This window comes from Sturnira hondurensis, unplaced genomic scaffold (genome assembly GCF_014824575.4).
Source record: "Sturnira hondurensis isolate 20B ecotype Veracruz unplaced genomic scaffold, ASM1482457v3 Scaffold0020119, whole genome shotgun sequence".
NCBI lineage: Eukaryota > Metazoa > Chordata > Mammalia > Chiroptera > Phyllostomidae > Sturnira > Sturnira hondurensis.
In genome coordinates this window covers 4,823,547-4,842,198 of record NW_028092750.1, presented here as the reverse complement: position 1 = coordinate 4,842,198, position 18,652 = coordinate 4,823,547, and the positions used below count along the sequence as shown (strand labels likewise).

Genomic DNA, 18,652 nt, shown 5'->3' with positions numbered 1-18,652 from the left:
TGAACAAGTATGGTGCGTGGTTGGCAGATAATTATGGGTTGGAGCAAAGGTAAGATGTGTGGTCTGAGAAGTTTGGGGGTAACTGAGAAGGAAGCCAAAGTGAGTATGAGCTTAGAGTTGTAATGGTTACAAAGATGGGATTCTCACCCAACTTTCAGGAAGGGTATTTTGTGAAGCACATGTGGCCAGGGGCTGGAGGAGGGGAGGAAGGTAGGTGGATGGATTGATGGTACCAAAATGTCTGTCATGATGGTACCCAGGGCATATGCTTCTCATTGCATCTGCAGACTGTGAGGGATGGAAACAAACAGGCACTGGGTGGGCCTGCAGTTGGGGTCACCATGGACAGGACTGGTAGTCAGGGCCCAGGTTTAGGATGCTCAGCCCTGCAATACTCACTACTTTGTCCCAGCCTCCCCAACAGACACAGAGATGCAGATCTTTGTCAAAACCCTGACTGGCAAGACCATCACCCTTGAGGTTGAGCCCAGTGACACCATTGAGAATGTCAAAGCTAAAATCCAAGACAAGGAGGGTAAGTTGGGCCAGGTCTGGGTGCTGAGGCCTTGCCAGTGCTTCCCTTGCATAATCTCAGGAAGGCATCTTGTCATTTCTACGTGGATTTCCCTTTTGAGTGGTTAGGATTTTTTTCTTTTTATTTATTTACTTTTTTTAAAACATTTATTTATTTTTTAGATTTTATTTATCTTTAGAAGGGAAGAGAAAGAGAGAGGGAGAGAAATATCAATGTATGGTTGCTTCTCATGTGTCCCCTGCTGGGAACTGGTTTGCAACCCAGGCATGTGCCCTGACTGGGAATTGAACCGAAATCCTTTGCTTCACAGGCTCGTGCTCAATCCACTGAGCTAAACCATCCAGGGCTATTTATTTACTTTAAGAGGGAGGGGGAGGGCTGGAGGAAGAGGAGGAGAGAAACATCAACATGCAGTTTCTTCTGGCACATCCCCGACTGGGGATTGAACCAGCTGGCACTCCATCCAGGATAGAATTAATGATGGAGAAGTCCTGTGGGGGAGGGAGAGCTGCCAGTAAGGATTGCCAGAGTCTCAGTAACTGAGAATGTCTTGATCCATAGGCATCCCACCTGACCAGCAGCGACTGATTTTTGCGGGTAAACAGCTGGAGGATGGCCGCACTCTTTCAGACTACAACATTCAGAAAGGTACTGGGTGTGTCTTCACCAAAGAGGGCCCCATGAAAGGGCCCTTACATGTTGGGAAGCCAGGGATTTATTGGCCTCAAACTCCTGAGGGCTGGTGTGGCCATCTCCCAAAGGATTCTGACGACTACCCATCAGACCTGAGAAGCTCTGGTCTGCAGGGCACTGAAGGGCTCTGCCCTGTTCCTGTGGACCAAGATTGGGCACTGACAGCCTCATTGGCCCCAGGGGTGGGGTAGTTCTTAAAGCGAGGATCACAGGAGGTTGGGGAGACTTGAGCAAGATACGTTTTCATCCCTGGAATCCATCTCATGATTGCTACCTGTGTTTCCAATTGGCAGCAGTTTCCCACATTCTTGCTCGCCTTTGTTTGTTTGTTTGTAATGTGGTAACTACTATAAAGGAAATCAGTGTCACTCTTGGCGGTTGTCAAGCTTTATCCTGCCTAGCAAAAATAAAGTGTCACCCTCACACACTTAGAAATCACCTTAACTGTTGGGAAGCCAGCTGGACACTGCTGTTGGCATTTATTAGCCTCAAACTCCCCAAAGGCTGGTGTGGCCATATCCCAAAGGAAGCTAACGTGTACCTGTTAGACCTGAGAATCTCTGGTCTACAGGGCACTAAAAGGCTCTACCTTGTACCTATAGACCAAGTCCTGGGCCCAGGCTGAGTCACTCTGTCTCCCCAATCCTCATTTATTGTAGAGTCCACCCTGCACTTGGTGCTTCGTCTTCGTGGTGGCATCATTGAGCCCTCCCTCCGCCAGCTCGCCCAGAAGTACAACTGTGACAAGATGATCTGCCGCAAGTATGTAGGCTTGGGGTTGGGAGCAGCTGTCCCTGGTGGAGAGTGGTCAGTACTCTAACCAGTCCCTTCTCCCCCTGTGCAGGTGTTATGCCCGCCTGCACCCCCGCGCTGTCAACTGCCGCAAGAAGAAGTGTGGCCACACCAACAACCTGCGCCCCAAGAAGAAAGTTAAATAAGACCCCTCCATCATCTCCTCTGGCCTGTAAGGCAGTCTTCTGCCTAATCCCTGTGACCCTGGGGCCTCAATAAAGTTTCCCTTTCATTGACTGGAGCAGTAACTGGTGTCCATGTGGCTGGTCTGTCTAGTGGGGAAAGTTTGCAGGGAGTGGGCATGTTCTTTAGGGACTGGACTGCATGTCACTTGATTCTGCAGGGCCCTTGGCAGTCCTGTCCTTTTAGGTTTCATCTGTAAAATGGGTTGTGGTCCTTGTCCTCTTCCATGTATCTTGTTGTGCCCACCCATCTCAGTTCTGTCATCTATAATGGGAATGGAGACCTAAGGCTGGTGGAACTATCCCTACCTATCAGTGAACACCTGTTCTTAATTTTTTTTTTAAAGATTTTATTTATTTATTTATCTTTTAGAGGGGAAGGAGAGAGGGAGAGAAACATCAATGTATGGTTGCCTTTTTGTGCATCCCCTGCTGGTAGTTAGCCTGCAAGGAACCGGTTTGCAACCCAGGCATGTACCCTGACTGGGAATCGAACCGCGATCGTCTGGTTCGCAGGCCCTCGCTCAATCCACCTGTTCTTAATTTTTGATGTAGAAGCACATGGGTCCCACGTGAGAACAGTGATTTTGAAAGAGTAGGCCTTTAAAAAAAAAAAGACATGTTTTGGCAAGTTAGGTGAGGACTGGCTGTTAACTGGACACCCTGAGAAAGCCATGTTTTTGGGGGGACAATTGGGGCTTGATGTAGGTGGCAACCCAGGCCTGGAAAATGCCTAAAATTAGCTGAGACCTGCATTGCCAGCTAAAGGCTGGAATCTCAGTCATTCCATATCTCAGTTCAGATTCAACCCTGTGAAACTACACTTGCTCCTCTGTAAGCCAGGCGACCACAACCTTAATGGTCCTTTTTAAACTGCTGAAAAAGGAAACATCAGTTCTAAGTGGTCAGTCACCAGTGGAAAGCTTGGAAGCCACTTCTGCCCTTAATATGAAGCACTATTTACCTCACCCCTGTCCCAGGCTCCTCCCTTCAGATTATTCTGAGGTCTTCATACAGTCTGAGAGTCTGAGTTGAAGTCCCACTTGTCACAACCTTGTGCACTGTTGGATGGCACAAGGTTTTCCTTGTGTGGAAACTAAAGATGTGTGAAAGGAAGTCGGTGTTGACGTAAGCATATAGCAGCCTACAAACTGAGGGACAGTCTAGAGACATACACAGAGAGACACCCAGAGACATACACAGACATACACTCAAGGACAAATTAAAGAAAGCACTGGGCGAGAACAAGAGTTGAGGGGTGCTTAGTGCCTGGTCGTCCCATTTTCAAGGTTTCCCATTTGGAGGGCCATGGGCTGCGGTCTGGAGACCTCCGAGCCTGTAGGGGGCGCCAAGCGGAGCAATGTCCTGGGCGTGGCTGCAAAATCATGATCAAGAGGCTGCGCCAGCTGGCCGCATCACCCGAAGTTGCGGCAGCTGGAGGAACTCTAGAATTCCAGGAACCAATGTGGCCGGCCCTGTGTGAATCTGGGTGGAGCGGAAACGGGCGCGGGTCGGGTGTTTCGGGCTTGGGTGCTCTGGCTTTATACTCCCCCTCCAACACCTGGATACTGGTGCATTGCATCCACCAATTGCAAGCTGAGCTAGCGCAGGCCTTCGGCAAGCTGGAGGAGTAAATGCTGGTACTGGGGTGAGCTGGGGTCGTAGGGTTCAGCCGTCTGCTTGCATCAGGCGTGCCCGGGGGTGCAGCTGGGTCCCAGCACAGCTGCTTTGACAGAGGGGGGCAGGGTTTGCGAGGGGACCCAGGGTACGTCAGGACACACCTCAGGGCGTCTCTACCCCAAACGCAGAGTTGGGTCTAGTTCCTCTGCAGAAATCAGTGTCTCCCACACTCGGGTCTACACTTTATCGGGAATGGCTTTCACGTGGCCGATGTTGGTGCAGGGTCTGAGACCCCCGGAGGTGTAGCCTCAGGACCCCCTCTGCCACAGAGACACAGCCAGTACCTTCGCAGCGTCCCAACAAACGACTTCATGCGCTACTGAACCACAGTGCACAAGTGACCCAGGCCTTCGCCGCCTCGTGGGAGGTGCTAGGGGTGAAGGCCGAGCTGACCAGCCCCAGAGCACAGCAGCTGCTCGCGTGCCATGTGCACAGTCTACAGCTGCTGCAGCAGACCCTTGCCACCTGCTGCTGCTCGATACTCCAAAGCCTAATCTCTCCCGCTGTGGCCTGCTGGGCCTACTCTGCGCCCTCATGCAAAGGGCCAGAGGGCCCATTACCATCCACTAAAACCCCCGACCCCGGAGCCCCAGATCCCACCCCTTCCCATACCTTCCCAATTGCCCTCTAAGGCTTCACTCGAGACTCTCTGGCCACCTGGTCCCCACCTGTCCACTGGATTACATTAATGCTGTCCTGGATGACCTGCCCCCACCCCAACGCTCCTTCTCTCTGGCTCTTCTTTTAAAAAAAAAAAAATTTGTTTATCTTTAAAGAGGAAGGGAAGGAGAGGAGAGAAACATCAATGTACAGTTGCCCCTCGTGAGTCCCCCCCGCCAGGAACTGGCCTGCAACCCAGGCATGTGCCCCGACTGGGAATCGAACCTCCATCGTGTGGTTCACAGGCCTGTGCTCAACCCACTGAACTACACCAGCCAGGTCTCTCTGGCTCTTCTTAATGCCTTAGGTCCAATCCTCAACTGCCTGGTGGGTTTTCAGGCCCTGCCCCCCCTCAGAGTAACCCTAGACCCTAGCCTAAATTCTGAGCCTACTCTTGCCCTAGGGTTCCAAGGCCCCGTGTACTATGCCTCTACAGCCAATCCCATCTGAAACACACTATTCCCAGACCAAGTCCATGCGAAGCCACGCCCATATCGCACTCTACTTGGGATTCCATGGCCATCCACACTTCCAAGATCAGGGTCCTAGTCTAGATTTTTGGCCTACTTCCACCCTGGGATTACAGCGTTCTGTCTTGCCCACAAGACCATGAGCCTCTATCTACTCTGCCCCTGCAACCAATACCTAGCTGACTGCTAGTCCCATACCACTACGTGCAGGCTACAGGGCACTCTGCACTGACTCTAGGGCTTGCCTACTCTACCCCCTCAGGAGTCCCTCTTAATTGAATTCCAGGCTCCTCCCACACAAAGCACCTTTTGCCACACCCCACCAGTGGCCCCATCCCTTCACTGCTTTTCTGGTGTCTCCTCTCTGATATGGGGGGGGGGGGCAGTAGTAGCCTTTGCCTGCTGTGATATCCTCCTTGCTGCCTCTCCTGCCCTGCCTCCTGCACCAGGTGGCCCTGCTGCAATCATGAGGGCACCCTACACCTGCGAGGGCTGATGATGAAGTGAGTGCCTCCTACCAGTGGCCTGGCTATGCTAGATTTATTGCACATGGGCTGGGCACGTGCTCCCAGGCAGGTGTGCCCTAGGGCTGCCACCATCAGACCCTCTGGACCTGCACACAGCCCAAAGGGTGTGCACACTGGAGTCCGCACCTGGTGGCTCCCAGATATAGCACATTTCTCGGGTGCATACACCCTCTGTTTCCACACCAGACTTGCTATTCATTTCTGGGACAGCTGTACATCTCAGATACCAATCCTGCTCACATGGTTGGACTTGGAGCTTGGACACATCACCCAGGCGCCACTGGACACATGCCTGCACATTCCTGTCCTTCCCCAAGCACACACACATGCACATTCCTTTATCTGCTACAGTAACACTGTGAACCCTCTTGATAGGATACTCACCCAAGATGACCTTTTCTCTCTGCCCACTGTGACCTATAGGAACACCCCTATTCCCAGGCACCCAAATGGCCCTCCTGGACACTAATGCTGCCTAGAGGTTTGGTGGCAGGCAGGGGAGCCCAGGGTTTTCCACAGCCCCCCGAGAGCTGTACAGTGGAGGCTAATTTGCCCCATCTGGGTTTTATTTATAGTTCCCATTCACTCTTATAGGGTAATTAAAACCATGGAAGCTGTCAGCGAGATTCTCCAGGACCTCAGGTTTGATACAGAATCTGCTGAGTGACTGATGGTGACTCCCCAGGGACCACCTGAGGTCAGACATGGGAAAGGGGTAGGGCACCCAGCTTTGACTGCTAGCTGGCTGGGGTTGAGCCCCACTAGGCTATTAACCCTCTTTGAGGTCACCATGCCTCACACAAATAAAGGACCCTTCACCTGCAACTGATCTACTGTCTCTGCATCCTGGGGTGCTGGGGTGTGTATACCTGGTGAGGGGGGCCCACAGGGGCAGGGATGGAGGGTGGGAGACTCCCTTTTGCCAGACTGACCAAATTCTGGTGTTTTGAATCACACTCTCCAAGGAGCTTAGAAACATGGTTCTAATCCTGGGAAGAAAATGTCTAAAACTCTAGGAGGTGAGGATTTCAATCACAAAGTGTCCTCATGTGTCCTCTACAGTTTCCACCCCAGGCCTCTGCAGCCCCAAACTCACCTTAACAATCAGGGTACCTAAGTAGCTCATTTATTTAAAAAGATTCTTTGGTGGGGTCCTGGGTGAGAGAAGTAATGACTCCTCTTCACCCTCAACCTTGTGAGGGATTCTGGGCAGCTTGGCCAACCCTCACCCATGCTCCTCCCCACAGGGTGGACCCAAGGGTGGCTTCACATGCAGGACAGAGATGTGATCCCTGGAGCTCAGTGCCCATTCCAGCTCCCTCCTGCCAAAGGTGTTCAGGTACCATGAAGTGAGGGTACAGAGGTGGCCCCAGTCTGGGTGTGGCCCTGGGTCTCCACGAAGCAAGGGCAGCTCCAGACCTTAGAGTTTATCTGGCAGGACCTGTAGGCAGAGGGGAAGCCAGGCTAAGCAAGGAGCCTGGGACAGGCCAGCACTGCAGATCAACTGAGGAGCCCCTACCCTCCCTCCAGTTCAGATCCTGGCCCCACCACTTTCAGATAAGTGACCCTGGGCAAGGGTACTGCCTCTCCCTGGGCCTTGGTTCCCCATCTGAAACTATCTATCCATCCCAGGGGGTGTACTGCAGGTAAAGCCTTTGGAAAAGGGCCACATGCAGTAGGCGCTGAAACATGCTAACGAGCCAGTATGTTCATTTATTCCTGAGGATGACGTTCCACTTTGCCCATTTTCACGGAGTTGGGTGCTTTTACTAGGCTAAAAGCCAGGGGGCCAGGCACACAGTTGTTGCTAAGTAAATGCTGGTAAATAAAACGGAAGGCCCACGGCCTATTGGCCACCAGGAAGCGCCACTGTCTTCCTATCACCCATCCACCTGGGGCCCCCTTACCTCTCGCCGCGCTGCGTCTGCCCGAGGGCAGGATCCCCTCGTCCTGTGCTTGGAAGGAAGGAGGTGGTGTCTGGGGGCTGCAAACCTACCTCTCCGCCCCACCCCTCATCCTTCGCCCACGGGTCCCTCCTTCCTACCTGGTTTCGCGTCTTGTGCGACTTCTGCATCCAAGCTCGCCATTGGTCGTAGAGGCGGAAGCTGAGGTTTGAGCAGTATGCGTGCTTCTTGAGCCAGCCCAGGAATTGCTTGAGCTCGCGCCGCACGGGCCCCGAGCTCGGCTCTCCGCCCCGTGGCTCGCAGGCCCCGCCGCCCGGACCCGGCCGTTCTGAGGGCGGAGCGGCAGCGTCAGGGCGAACCCGACAGAGGGCGCGCGCGGGCAGCAGAGAGGGTCCCCGCGCGGCAGATTGCGTTCCCCTCGGGGACCTCCCCCCCATTTCCATGAGGCCAGACAGGGTCCTCCCCACCGCCCAGCCCAGCAGCCCAGCTGCGCCCCTGAGGAGGTGGGGAGGGTTGGGAAAGGAAGGGCCTCCCCCTCCACATCTCCAGGAACTCGATTCCTGTGGCCTGAGCCAGGTGTGAGAGGAGGGAGTTGGAGAGGTGAGAAGTCAAGGCCCAGGGGATGAGACGCTGAGAAAGAGCATGGGACAGAAAAAGGGAGAGAGAAACAGAGGCAGAGATTGAGAGGTGGGGACAAAGAGAGACGGGAGATACAGAGAAGACCAACGCCATGAGGGTCAGACAAGGAAATTCAGAGGAGGACGAGGTATGGAGAAAGTGGGGGGGACAGAAAGCCTGGGGATCGAAACCAAGAAAGGCAGAAAGAGAGAGCGGGGAAGAGAGTGACAGAGTGACAGACAGCCCCTGGGAGCATGAGCCAATGGGATGAGGAGCGGGTGGGAGGGCCAGATGGGAGGGCCGCCTGCCGGTACAGCTGCTCAACTCAGCCAGCCCCAAACAGGCCAGCGGATAAGGACATCGGCCTCACGTCATAAATAACACAGGGGACCCGCTGACAGGCCCTGGCACAGCCCAGGCCCCTGCTGGCCTCCCCCAGTCTCCCTAGCCTCCTCTGCAGACGCAGCCGCCTGCTGGCTCCCGTGCAAGAATCGCAGGTGCTGGGCACGAGCAGGGGCCAAGGCTCAGCCCCTCCCAGTCACGCTAGCTCCGCCCACCCCAGAACCTGGAGGGCCCCACAATGGGGGCTGGGGAGCTAGCTGACTTGAGCTAGGCTCTGCCCCTCCCTGGTTCTGAGACCCTCTCTGGGCCTTGGCTTCCCCATCATCCCAGAAGTGAGCATGGGCCTGGACTTCCAGCAAATTGAGTTCAGATTCTTGTATGACTTTGGGGGCTGGCTAAACCTCCTGGGGCCAGTGTCCTCACCTGAGAAAAGGGGGCCACCCTTTCAGTGAAAGGATGGGAGGAGAAGGGGGAGGGAGGCTTAGGTGGTGCTCACTATGAGGGCACTTTCTGTGGGTTATCGCACTGCATCTCACCTGCACAACAGCCTGAGACAGCAGTCATTATCGCCCCCACTTTCCAGATGGGTAAGCTGAAGCCAGACATTTCAAGTAACAGATTTCATATCATTTCACAAAAGAGAGAATGAAGGTCTCTGGGCTAAGAGGAACCCCAGACTGCAATAAGAGCCAGACCCCTTTTGCTTCTCTGATCATCCCCAGCCCCCTACCTGGGTCAGAAGGGGAAACTGAGGCCCATCAGAGGGACAGTTGGCAGCCCAGGAAAGCAGGGGTCTCAAACTCACTTGCCCTTAAGGACTGGGGAGGAGGTACAGGTGGGTGAAAAGGGCCAGTTGGGGATGAGGCAACTGGAGAGAGAGGACCAGGCATAAAGGGGCGGCCTTTGCTGATAGGGGCTGTGAAGCAACACTGGTTCTGTCCTGTTACATCTAGAAAATTTCCCTAGGGTATCTAAGATATGTGTTAAAACTTCTTGGTTTTTTAAAATAATTAATTAATTAATTTTTAGAGAGGGGAAGAGGGGGAGAAAGAGGAGAGAAACATCAATGTGTGGTTGCCTCTTACGGCCCCGCAACCCAGGCATGTGCCCAGACTGAGAATTGAACCCTTCGGTTCGCAGGTTGGTGCTCAATCCACTGAGCCATACCAGCTAGGGCAAAAACTTTCTGTTTTTAAATGTGTGCAAGTAAATCAAATGTGTGGTTTTCTTTTTTTTCAAATGACAGGTCAAAGAAAATAGATTCAGGGGCCAAATTTGGCCCCAGGGCCACCAGTTTGAGATCTCTGTTCTCCTGGAGAAACAAAATACAAGAAAACAGAAGCTCAGGCTGATTTAGGGCTGTCCCTGTAACCCCTAGGCCTGTTGGGATGCTCACCGCTGCGGGGGGTGGAGGCGGCCGTGGGGTGGCTCCACTCGCTCCAGATCCCTGCCTTTTTGGAGCCATAGATGCCAAAGGGGTTGCAGCGCACTTGCACGAAGTACACGGTGCCTGGCTTCAGGCCTGCCAGGCGACACGAGGTCTGGTTGCTCACGTCATCCACCACCTGGGCAGCAAGGGCAAGGTCAGAGGTCTGGGCGGGTCACACCGGGCCAGGGCGGGGCCGGGGGACGGGGGCGGACACCTTCCAATCCACACTGTCCTCCACGCGGTAGCGAATCTGGTACTTGGCTTGGAAGAGGAAGTCCTTGAGGGCCGGCGGGGAAATCCAGCGAACGCTCAGCTGGTCCTCCAGGCCCCCTACTCGGCTCACGTGCACGTCGGGCGGGGGATCCGTGGTCACTGCGGGGCGGAGTGGGGGCGGGGCTTAGTCACAGGCTCCTCTGACCCGGCTGGCCCCTAACTAGGTTCAAATCCCAGAGCACATGGCTTAGGTGGCACCTGCTTCCGTTCTCCCCACTCCACCCCCCCTGGAAGACGGGTGGATTACATTAGACAATATTCGGGAAACACTCAGCGCCTAGAAGCACTCAATTAATGTTAGCTGTTATCACCATTATTATCTGTGACAGGAGCAACATAATCCTATCTTCTGGGAATTCTGCAAAAGCAGACACTGCCTAGCTGATATTATTATTATTATTATTATTATTATTATTATTATTATTATTATTCCCAGGAGGCCAGGGGACCATCGGACCCTCACCTCCAGCTCCTTTCCACCTTACAAAGGTCATCATTATGTTGACCAGATGGGAGGGCCAGATGGGAGGGACTTGCTGGGTGCAGAGGGACAACTGAAGCTGAGAACATGCCCACTAGAGATTCAAGACTTCAGGAAACAAGTGGGAAGCAGGCTGGGATAGGGGTAGCTCCAAGCCAGGAGGAATCTGGGATTCTTTTAGGAGCCCTGTGGGAAGGAGGGAGAGCTAGCTCTCCCCCTGAGGCCTCGGAGAGGGTCCGAAAGGGTTAAGGCACAGGCCTGCTCAGGGCTGAGAAACACCCTAATTAGATTAGGCCCAATTCTGCTGCAGATCATCCATTTCCTGCCTCCTGCCTGGAACACCCCCCCCCCCCAGCTCCAGGCTGTGGCTTCCTGGGGTGCCTGAGACCTGGGCATCCCCTCCCAGCTGAGGGGTGGGGGCCCTCCAGTACACCTGGGCTTTGGTGAAGGGGGCCAGGCCAGGTATTCTCCTCAGAGTGGAAATATCCTGGCTAATTCAGGGGGCTAGGGATCGACGGGTACTCCCCACCCAACCATCAGTGTTGGACCAGAGATGCAGCCATGGCTGGGGTTGGTGGGGGGCAGGATCCACCCCAAGGGGTGTCTCACCCACATCCAGGATGTCCAGGGTGAGCACGTCTGAGCGGGCTGAGCCCAGCCTGTTGGTGGCTTCCACCCAGATCTCGTAGGGGGTAAAGAGGGCCAGGTCCTTGGGGATGTGACAGGAGTGAGGTCCGACTGTGTGGTACTCCTCACACGTGTTGTCCTGCCCATACCACCTGCAGGGGGAAGGCGGGGGACACTTACTAGGGCAGCACCAGAATACAGATGGGACACTGGGCTCAGAGAGGGCAGGCAGGTTTGGTAAAGGCCTCAGTCTGGGACAAATGTCACCCAGGGCCACCACCAACCTCAGCTTGTACTTCAGGGAGTAGTTCGTGTGGAGGAAGGTCTCTCCATGGGCCCCGGGAGTCCAGCGGCATGTCAGGTCTTTCATGTTCTTGGACCAGCAACTGATGTTGAAAGGTTTCTCTGGGGGCACTGAAGAGGGGGTGCAGGGGCTGAGGGTCTGGACTGGCTGAGGACAGGCAGAGGAGCTGCCGGTCACCAGCCAGTCCCCACCTTAGAGTGGAAGGAGGGTGGGCAGGATGGATATTGTCATGGCCCCCCTGAAAGAGCTCTCTTGGGGATCAGGGCAAAAGGGGTGGCTCTCCAGACACTCACTCCCACCCTAGAGGTTTATACCTCTCAATCCATGCAAGCGTCCATGCCCCCCATCCAGCCCTGGGCCAGAGGGCCCATGATTCATGCCCCTCTCCAGAGGGAGATGCTGCCCCCCAAAGCTACCCCTGAGTGTCCTGGGGCCCACTTACGGCCAACATAGAGGCAGGAGCCCGCCAGTATGCTGCCATCTCGGGCGTGGCACACGAGGTTGTCCCCCGACTGCTGCCTGGATCCATTGAGGTTGGCCAGGGCTAGAGCCAGGGTGGAAGCGTTGAGCACACGAGAGAGCTCAGGGGGCAAACGGCGCCCGTTGAGGGTCCAGTAGAGGCCCTCTGCGGTGGGGCCTGGTGGGTCCCCGTGCACTGAGCACGTGGCCTGCAGGGAGGAGCCGATGAGGAGCGTGGGGTCCTGGGGGCTGATCACAGCTGTGTCTGGGGTCAGAGAAGAGGGCCTATCAGGCCTGGGATGGAACTGCCCTGTGCCCCGCCAGGCCAGGACCTCCAGGACACGCAACCATCCTGCAAAGGTGCTCTTTACTATTATCTTCCCGCTCCCCCCTTTTTTTTAAATTTTAGAGAGAGAAAGGAAGGGAGGGAGGAAGGGAAGGGGAGATAGGGACAGAAAAAGAAACTAACTTGTTTTTCACTTATTTATGCATTCATTGGTTGATTTGTGTGTGTGTCCTGACCCAATATCAAACCTGCAATCCTAACTTTTCAGGATGAGACTCTAACCAACTGAGCTACCTAGCCAGGGTTTATTATTCCCATTTTACAGATAAGCAAACAGGTTCAGTTAGTTCATGCAAGTCACTCCATCACTGACCTACTCAAGGCTCTGAGGGGTTACAAAACTCAGGCAAAAAAGCCCACTCACTTTCAGGTCACTCTTGTTTGTGAGACAAACCCTACACTTTCTGCCTTTTTTAAATTATTTAATTTCATTTTTGGTAATTAGAAATAAAAGATTGTGAGTCCTTGCTCTTATATCCTGAGGGCCTCACACACAGTAGGTGTCTGTAGGGGGACTCCCTATGAAAATCCTTTTTTTCTAAGCCAGCATGTTTTATTGATTGATTTTAGAGAGACAGAAACATTTATTTGTTATTCCACTTATTTATGCATTCATTGGTTGATTCTTGCATGTGCCCTGATTGGAAAGGGAACACACAACCTTGGCCTATAGGAATGATGCTCTAATCAATTGAGCTACCTGGCCAGGGCGAACAACCTGCTTTTTATAGATTAAAAAACTCAAGGCTCTGAGAGATCAAGTCCCCTGCCTAAGGTCATTGACTGAGGGAAGGATACACTATTCAAACCTAGATCTCTCCATCTCCAAAGTCCTGCGCTATACGGGAATAGAAGGTGTCTGAGGCAAGTTCTAGGTCCTCAACCACCATCCGAAGGGACCTGACTCAGTCCCTTGACTTACTCTGCCCTTTGACTCATTTTTCCTAATCTTCAAAATGGGAACAAGAAAGTTCCTGGTCCCCAGGGCCATTATGATGATCAGATTCTGGGAAATGACTTCCTAAACTGGGTTGGGTGCTGAGCACTGGCCCTCAGGGATGGCCAGGGCTCCCTCTTCTGGAGATAGGAACCTAAGAGGAGACTGTTTTACCCACAGGGAAACCAAGGGCCAGAGAAGGGGGAGGGTACTCATAGTCCAAGCCCCTGGCACCCCTCCCCGAGTCTCAGTCTACCTATCTGGGAAGTGGGCATCATGATGTCAAACACACAGTTGTTTGAGGAGTGAAAATATTGTCATAAGAACAACCCTGTGGGACCTTTAAGCCAGGCTGACCTGGGTTCGAATGCCCCCAGATCACCGTGGAAGTTCAGTCCAGGCACTTTACTTCTCTGCGTCTCTGAAAAGAAGCCTCCCTCCACCAAAAGCAGTTGGAGGGATTCATTAACTCGTGTGTTCAATCCTTCATTCACTGATCACCTATAGTGTGCCAGGAGCTGGGGGCACCATGGTGACCAAGATACCCAAGGCTCCAGCCCTTATGGGCCTTGAATTCAAGAGAGCAGCAGGAAAAAGAACAAATAGTATCTAAGAGAATAGGGACAAAGTAAAGCACGAGTCAGTCGTGGCAGCTCAATGGTCCAGGAGGCGTGTTCAGGGAGGTGGCATTTGAGCTGAGATCTGAATAAAATGAAAGAAGTAGCCACAAAAATACGTAGGAGAGAGTATCCAGGCAGTGGGAGCAGCAAGTGCAAAAGTCCTGGGGCAGGAATAATAGGAAATGAGGTCTGGGAGGTCAGCAGGGGCCTGACTGGCAGGGAGTATTCCAGGGTTCTGAACAGGGAAGGGATTTGCGTTTTTAAAGGATCCCCAGGCAACAGTTAGAAGGGACTGACTGCAAGGGGGCAGAGGGGAGGCAGCCAGCTTCTTTGAGATGGCCGCCAAGGACAGGATGATCCTGGCCCCCTAGAAGCAACCCTTCTCCGCCCCCACAATGCCAACCGCTGCCTTATGCTGGCCTTCACTGCCCTAAATGGGAGAGGTCGGGTGGATCGGGCTCCATGGGCCAGCCCTGATGATTTTCCCGGGGCAATCTTGGCTTGAGGGCTCTATCTCGCTGGAGCCTGGGATCACAGTTGCGTTTCAGGCTTGGCCCAGGGCTCTCCGGAGGTCTCAGCATCCGTGCGAAAGAGCCGGGTGAGCGGGCCAGAGCCGAGGAGGCGGGGGAGGCTGGGGCGGGGTGAGGGGGGGACCAGGGGGCCGCCCTGGAGGTCCCAGGCAGCCAGCCGCTGGCTAATTCAGAATTCCTCCTGCATGAACTCGGGCGTGCCAGCATCTCTGCCCCGGCCCACCCACCACTTCCTGCCTGCCCCCACCTCCAGCAGGGTGCGGGACATGGGCAGGCCTGGCCTGCAAGGACCCCAGACCCACTCCCAGTCCTCAGGGGTGGATTACATCCCTCTTGCCACCCCACCCATCGTCAAAGTCTAGTCAGGAATGAGCTTTCTGGGGGGTCCTCGCTGGGGGGCACTGCCCCTCTGCCACACCCACCTGGCCTGGACTAGCACTGCTTGCTTGCCAGCAGCTGCAGCTGCCCTCCAAGGGCTGGGCGGGGGACAGGGCGAGAGGGCAAGGCCAGGCGGGCCTGGACAGGCTAGCCCCCCCCCACCACCACCACCCGAAGCTCCAGCAGGAAAGGTCAGAGGGAGGCCTTCTTCTCTTGTAATGTGGGTGCCAATCCCAGATGGATCACCTAGGCAATTGGGTTCCCCTCTCCTGTTCTCAGTTTCCTCTTCCATAAAAGGGGAGGAAAATATACCTACCTGCTGGGGAGATTAATGAAATGTGATTGCAAGGTCCAGAGTACCTAGGAACTATTAGGATTACAGCTCCTCCCAGCTCTGAGGTCCTGGCTGGCTGTGCACTCCCCAAATAATGGGCCAAGGCACTCAGGACTGGGATGCAAACATTCCGCAGCAAAGCAGCTGGGAAAAGCCCACTGAGGTTAGGGGGCCCTTGGCTTGATTGGGGGGCCTCCTAGAAGGCTCCCCAAAGCAGATCCCTGGGCTAGGCTTTTGGACAGCCCTTCCATCCTACATCCCTGCCATTCCCGCAGAGCTGGGGCCTTTAAAAGTATTTCCCTTCCCCACTTTCCAATCTGGAGCCACTGCCGTTATTAAAAAGGAACACCATGTGTTTTAAAAGGGAAAAGTGTGAGATTCTCTGCAAGCAATGCAGGAGGGTGGCCTCCATCCTGAGGTCCCCACAGGGGTCCCCATCTCCCATCCCGCTGGTACCTGCAGACACTTTACGACCCACCCGCCTGCTGGTCAGGTGCTAAGACACACCGTAAGTAGAAACATATTGCCGAGGTGTGAGAATCTTTTATTTAATTTCTTTCCCCTTAAAGGAAAAAACACACGTACAAAGGCCACCTCCCCACCACCACCTTCCCTGCTGCTCTATAGGCTGGAAACAAAGCCTGCTGTGAACACTGGCACTCACAGGCGCTGCCCACTGTCTGGCAAAGCCGTCAGGGATCCAGAGAGGGCCTGGGGCCCCTCACCTGCCCAGGCGTCGGAGACTGCTGGGTTTTCAGCAAGTGCCCCTAGGGGGTGCCCAGACCCTGCCCTCTCTGGAGGAGCACCGCAGGGAGCCTGCAGACAGCTGTTTGTAGTGTGGGGCGTCCTGGGCAGCAGTGAGTGTCCACCTGAGGTGACCTGCATGTCTGGACGTAGTATGTGGAGTGACTTTGAGTGTCCAGGGCAGGCTTTGCCTGCGTGTGTGCTCCTGTGTTATATTCCCTGAGGAATGAATTTGTGACCAGGAAAGTGTGTGTGCCAGGGATGGAATGTGCGCGCTCCCCGATGGTGTGCGAATATGCATCTGGGATTCAGTGTATGCGTCTGAGGGCCAGGGTGACGGGCCACAAGCCAGTATGTCTTTGTGTTCCTCTGGGTGTGTCCCAGAGCGGGTCTGGATGTAGAGACGATGTCCTGGAGGGGGTAGGGGACAGAGAATGCCAAGGCCAGGAGCTCCCGACGGAGCGGGGGTCTCGGCCTGCCCAGCTGCGAGTTTCTGGGCCCCCCACCCCCACCCAAGGCTGGGCCCGCGGTGCCCAGACTCGCTGGCTCCCGATTCCTCTCCCTCTCACCCACTGGCTCACAAAGATTTCTCTTGCTGGAGGCTCCCAGCCCAAAGCAGCCCGGGCGGTAACAGTCCCGAGCTGCTCCAGTGACTGGGACTCCGAGGACCCCCTCGCGCGGTGTCCCGCCGGGGGAGGGCGGCGGCGCCGGCCCGCGGAGAGGCGCGTCCCCGGGGACCCCGGGCCGCGCGCCAGGCGGCCAGAGCCGCCCCCCTCCCGCCCCGCCTTCCTCGTGGGGCTCATCTCTCCACCGGGGGGTGCTCGGGGCCGGCACCCAGCGCGCCTTCCGCGTGCGCCCCCGCCCAGGAGCGGTGCCCCGCGGTCTCCGCGGCTCGGAGTCCGCGGACGCTGTTGCGTGCGCCCGCCGAGTCCCGGCATGCAGAGGGTCCCAGGCCGCGGCCCCCGAAACTCCGGGGTCCGGGCCAGGAGTCCTGCGCCGGGCGGCCCAGGTAAGGCCTCGGGCGCGGAAGCCGGACCCGCGGGCCAGTGGACTGCTGCGCTGTGCGCCCCGCAGGTGAGGGAGCCCCGAGGGCCGTGCCGGGGGCGCCTTCCTTTGTTCCCGGGCTGTCCAGGTGGCGCCTGCGCTCCCTCCCCGCCCCCCCCGCGGCTGCCCCCAGGGCGCACTCACTCCTCCCAGGCGGGAAAGGGAGAGCAGGGCGCTGGGTACTCACGGGCTCCTGATCCGTCTCGAGGCGCCCCGAGGACGCAGAACAGCAGTAGGGGCAGCAGCGGCGGCGGCCGCCGCGCGGATTGGGCGGCGGGGCCCAGGCGGCCGGCGGGCATGGGGCCGGCGCTGCCGGGGGCGCGCGGCGGGCAGCGGCAGCGGCAGCGGCGGCGCGGGGCGCGGGAGGGCGCGGGCTGGGCAGCCCGCACGTCGCTGGGCGCGGGCGGGGAGGCCGAAGCAAGTCTGAGCAGCCGAATTGACAAGGCGCTAATGCGCCGCTGGCCCCGCCCGGCCCCGCCCCCGGCCCGGCCCGGCCCTGGGGGGGGCTGGGAGCGACAAGCCCCGCACCGGCTTCTCCGTTGCCCGCCCGCCCGCGGGCACTGCGCGCCCCACCCGTCCGGCCTCCGCCCCGCCGCGCACCGCGCGCGCCCGGTCCCCTGGCCCAGATCCCCCTCCCACTCAACCCCTACGGCCGGAGACTTCCCATTTGCACCCAACCAGCTCCAGGCTCCGCACTCCCAATGTGGGACCTGGCGCCCCCAACTCTGTTTCATATTCCTGCCCACTTTCCTGCACCCTGCTTTCGGCCTCGTGCCGCTTCAGTGTCCCCTGTGGCCCTCAGCCCTGGCTCGCTCCCCGCACCCCCGCCGTAATCCTCTTTCTAGCCCCCACCCCAGCTTTGGTCCCCACACCCCACTGAGTGGTCCCTGAGCCCCACCAGTTTCCATGTCCAGACCCCCTTCCTCCCCTGGGGCCTGAAAGTCGTCCCCTTCTCTCCCCACGCCAGGGGCGCACGGGTCCAACCAGTCACGGCCCAACAGCCCCCCTCTCACTGCATCCCACCTCTCCCCCGTCTTCCGCGGGCAACTCCCGGCCCAGGCTTTGCTGGAGGGAAGACGGAGAAAAAGCTGGAAGTAAGGAGTCCCTGGGCCCTCACTCTAGGTCAGCTGTCCTTCTCGCACGGGATGAGGCTGGGGTTCTTCGGGGCGCCTGGGGGGCCTCAGGAGGGAACTCCCACGTGGGCAAGCGAGGGAATTGGGCCCCCGTGGGAGCAGGGACCGGGCCCTGTGAGGGTCCAGCCTGCGGACGAGAGCGATGTCCAGGAGAAAAGCGGTAAGGAGCACCTCCGCGACTCATTGACACCCCCCCCCCCGGAAAAAATCCGCTCAACGGCCAGCGGGTGGGGTGCGCCACGCAGTGAGTAATCTTTCCGGCGGCCGCCGCCCGCCGACAGCAGGTAACGCCGACTGCCCGGAGCGATGCTAGTTTGTCTTACTTTTTTTTTTTTTTGCGCAGGAATCCTTCTCAATGTTATTATTTTTGGCCATTGCTTGGGTGTCGAAACCCGGTTCCCGGATGCCTCATCCCACTGCTCTCGGTCCCTAGCTGATCAGTGCGCCCAGGATAAAAGAGTTCCTGATCCCCAAGGCCGAGGTGAAAGGGCACCTGAAATGAGAGTTCCAGCCCAGCGGGCCGTTTGAGTGGAAGCCCCGCCCCTAGTCGTGTGTCCTCAGAGGGGAAGGTCTCTAACTCTCCCTTAGAGGCCGGAACCCTTCACCCTTG

At 56.4% G+C, this 18,652-nt stretch overlaps 3 protein-coding genes across 5 annotated transcripts; 2 read left to right on the top strand and 1 right to left on the bottom strand.

Annotated features, from left to right (window-relative positions):
* Window positions 1–412: 412 nt before the first annotated feature.
* UBA52 (ubiquitin A-52 residue ribosomal protein fusion product 1) lies at window positions 413–2,261 on the top strand. Its single transcript, XM_037028697.1, has 4 exons — window positions 413–535; window positions 1,097–1,183; window positions 1,888–1,990; window positions 2,073–2,261. Exons 1-4 carry the CDS (start codon window positions 433–435, stop codon window positions 2,164–2,166), a joined length of 387 nt encoding a protein of 128 aa, XP_036884592.1. The 5' UTR covers window positions 413–432; the 3' UTR covers window positions 2,167–2,261.
* A 1,043-nt stretch (window positions 2,262–3,304) lies between these two features.
* REX1BD (required for excision 1-B domain containing) lies at window positions 3,305–6,254 on the top strand. The gene is given in 4 exon segments (XM_037028665.1): window positions 3,305–3,330; window positions 4,034–4,215; window positions 4,218–4,387; window positions 6,033–6,254. Coding segments are annotated over 4 exon segments (552 nt in total). The 3' UTR covers window positions 6,207–6,254.
* Window positions 6,255–6,649: 395 nt separating this feature from the next.
* Window positions 6,650–17,219, bottom strand: CRLF1 (cytokine receptor like factor 1). Of its 3 annotated transcripts, none has more exons than XM_037028777.1 (9): window positions 17,097–17,219; window positions 11,960–12,241; window positions 11,498–11,627; window positions 11,196–11,365; window positions 10,047–10,204; window positions 9,800–9,968; window positions 7,584–7,771; window positions 7,447–7,494; window positions 6,650–6,980 (listed from the first exon to the last, which is right to left on the bottom strand). In XM_037028777.1, exons 1-9 carry the CDS (start codon window positions 17,206–17,208, stop codon window positions 6,960–6,962), a joined length of 1,278 nt encoding a protein of 425 aa, XP_036884672.1. In that variant the 5' UTR covers window positions 17,209–17,219; the 3' UTR covers window positions 6,650–6,959. The 3 variants fall into 3 exon arrangements, with proteins under 3 accessions (XP_036884672.1, XP_036884673.1, XP_036884674.1); XM_037028778.1 differs by having other exon boundaries at window positions 7,447–7,489; XM_037028779.1 differs by lacking the exon at window positions 7,447–7,494.
* Window positions 17,220–18,652: the final 1,433 nt, after the last annotated feature.

Excerpts from the sequence above, each read along its gene's own strand:
- UBA52 (XM_037028697.1), top strand. The coding sequence starts at position 433 with ATGCAGATCTTTGTCAAAACCCTGACTGGCAAGACCATCACCCTTGAG. Across the intron at positions 536-1,096 it reads TAAAATCCAAGACAAGGAGG|GCATCCCACCTGACCAGCAG; the intron begins GTAAGTTGGGCC and ends CTTGATCCATAG. Across the intron at positions 1,184-1,887 it reads AGACTACAACATTCAGAAAG|AGTCCACCCTGCACTTGGTG; the intron begins GTACTGGGTGTG and ends CATTTATTGTAG.
- CRLF1 (XM_037028777.1), bottom strand. The coding sequence starts at position 17,208 with ATGCCCGCCGGCCGCCTGGGCCCCGCCGCCCAATCCGCGCGGCGGCCG. Across the intron at positions 11,628-11,959 it reads CTCCTGCCTCTATGTTGGCC|TGCCCCCAGAGAAACCTTTC; the intron begins GTAAGTGGGCCC and ends CCCCCTCTTCAG. Across the intron at positions 7,495-7,583 it reads CGCACAAGACGCGAAACCAG|CACAGGACGAGGGGATCCTG; the intron begins GTAGGAAGGAGG and ends CTTCCTTCCAAG.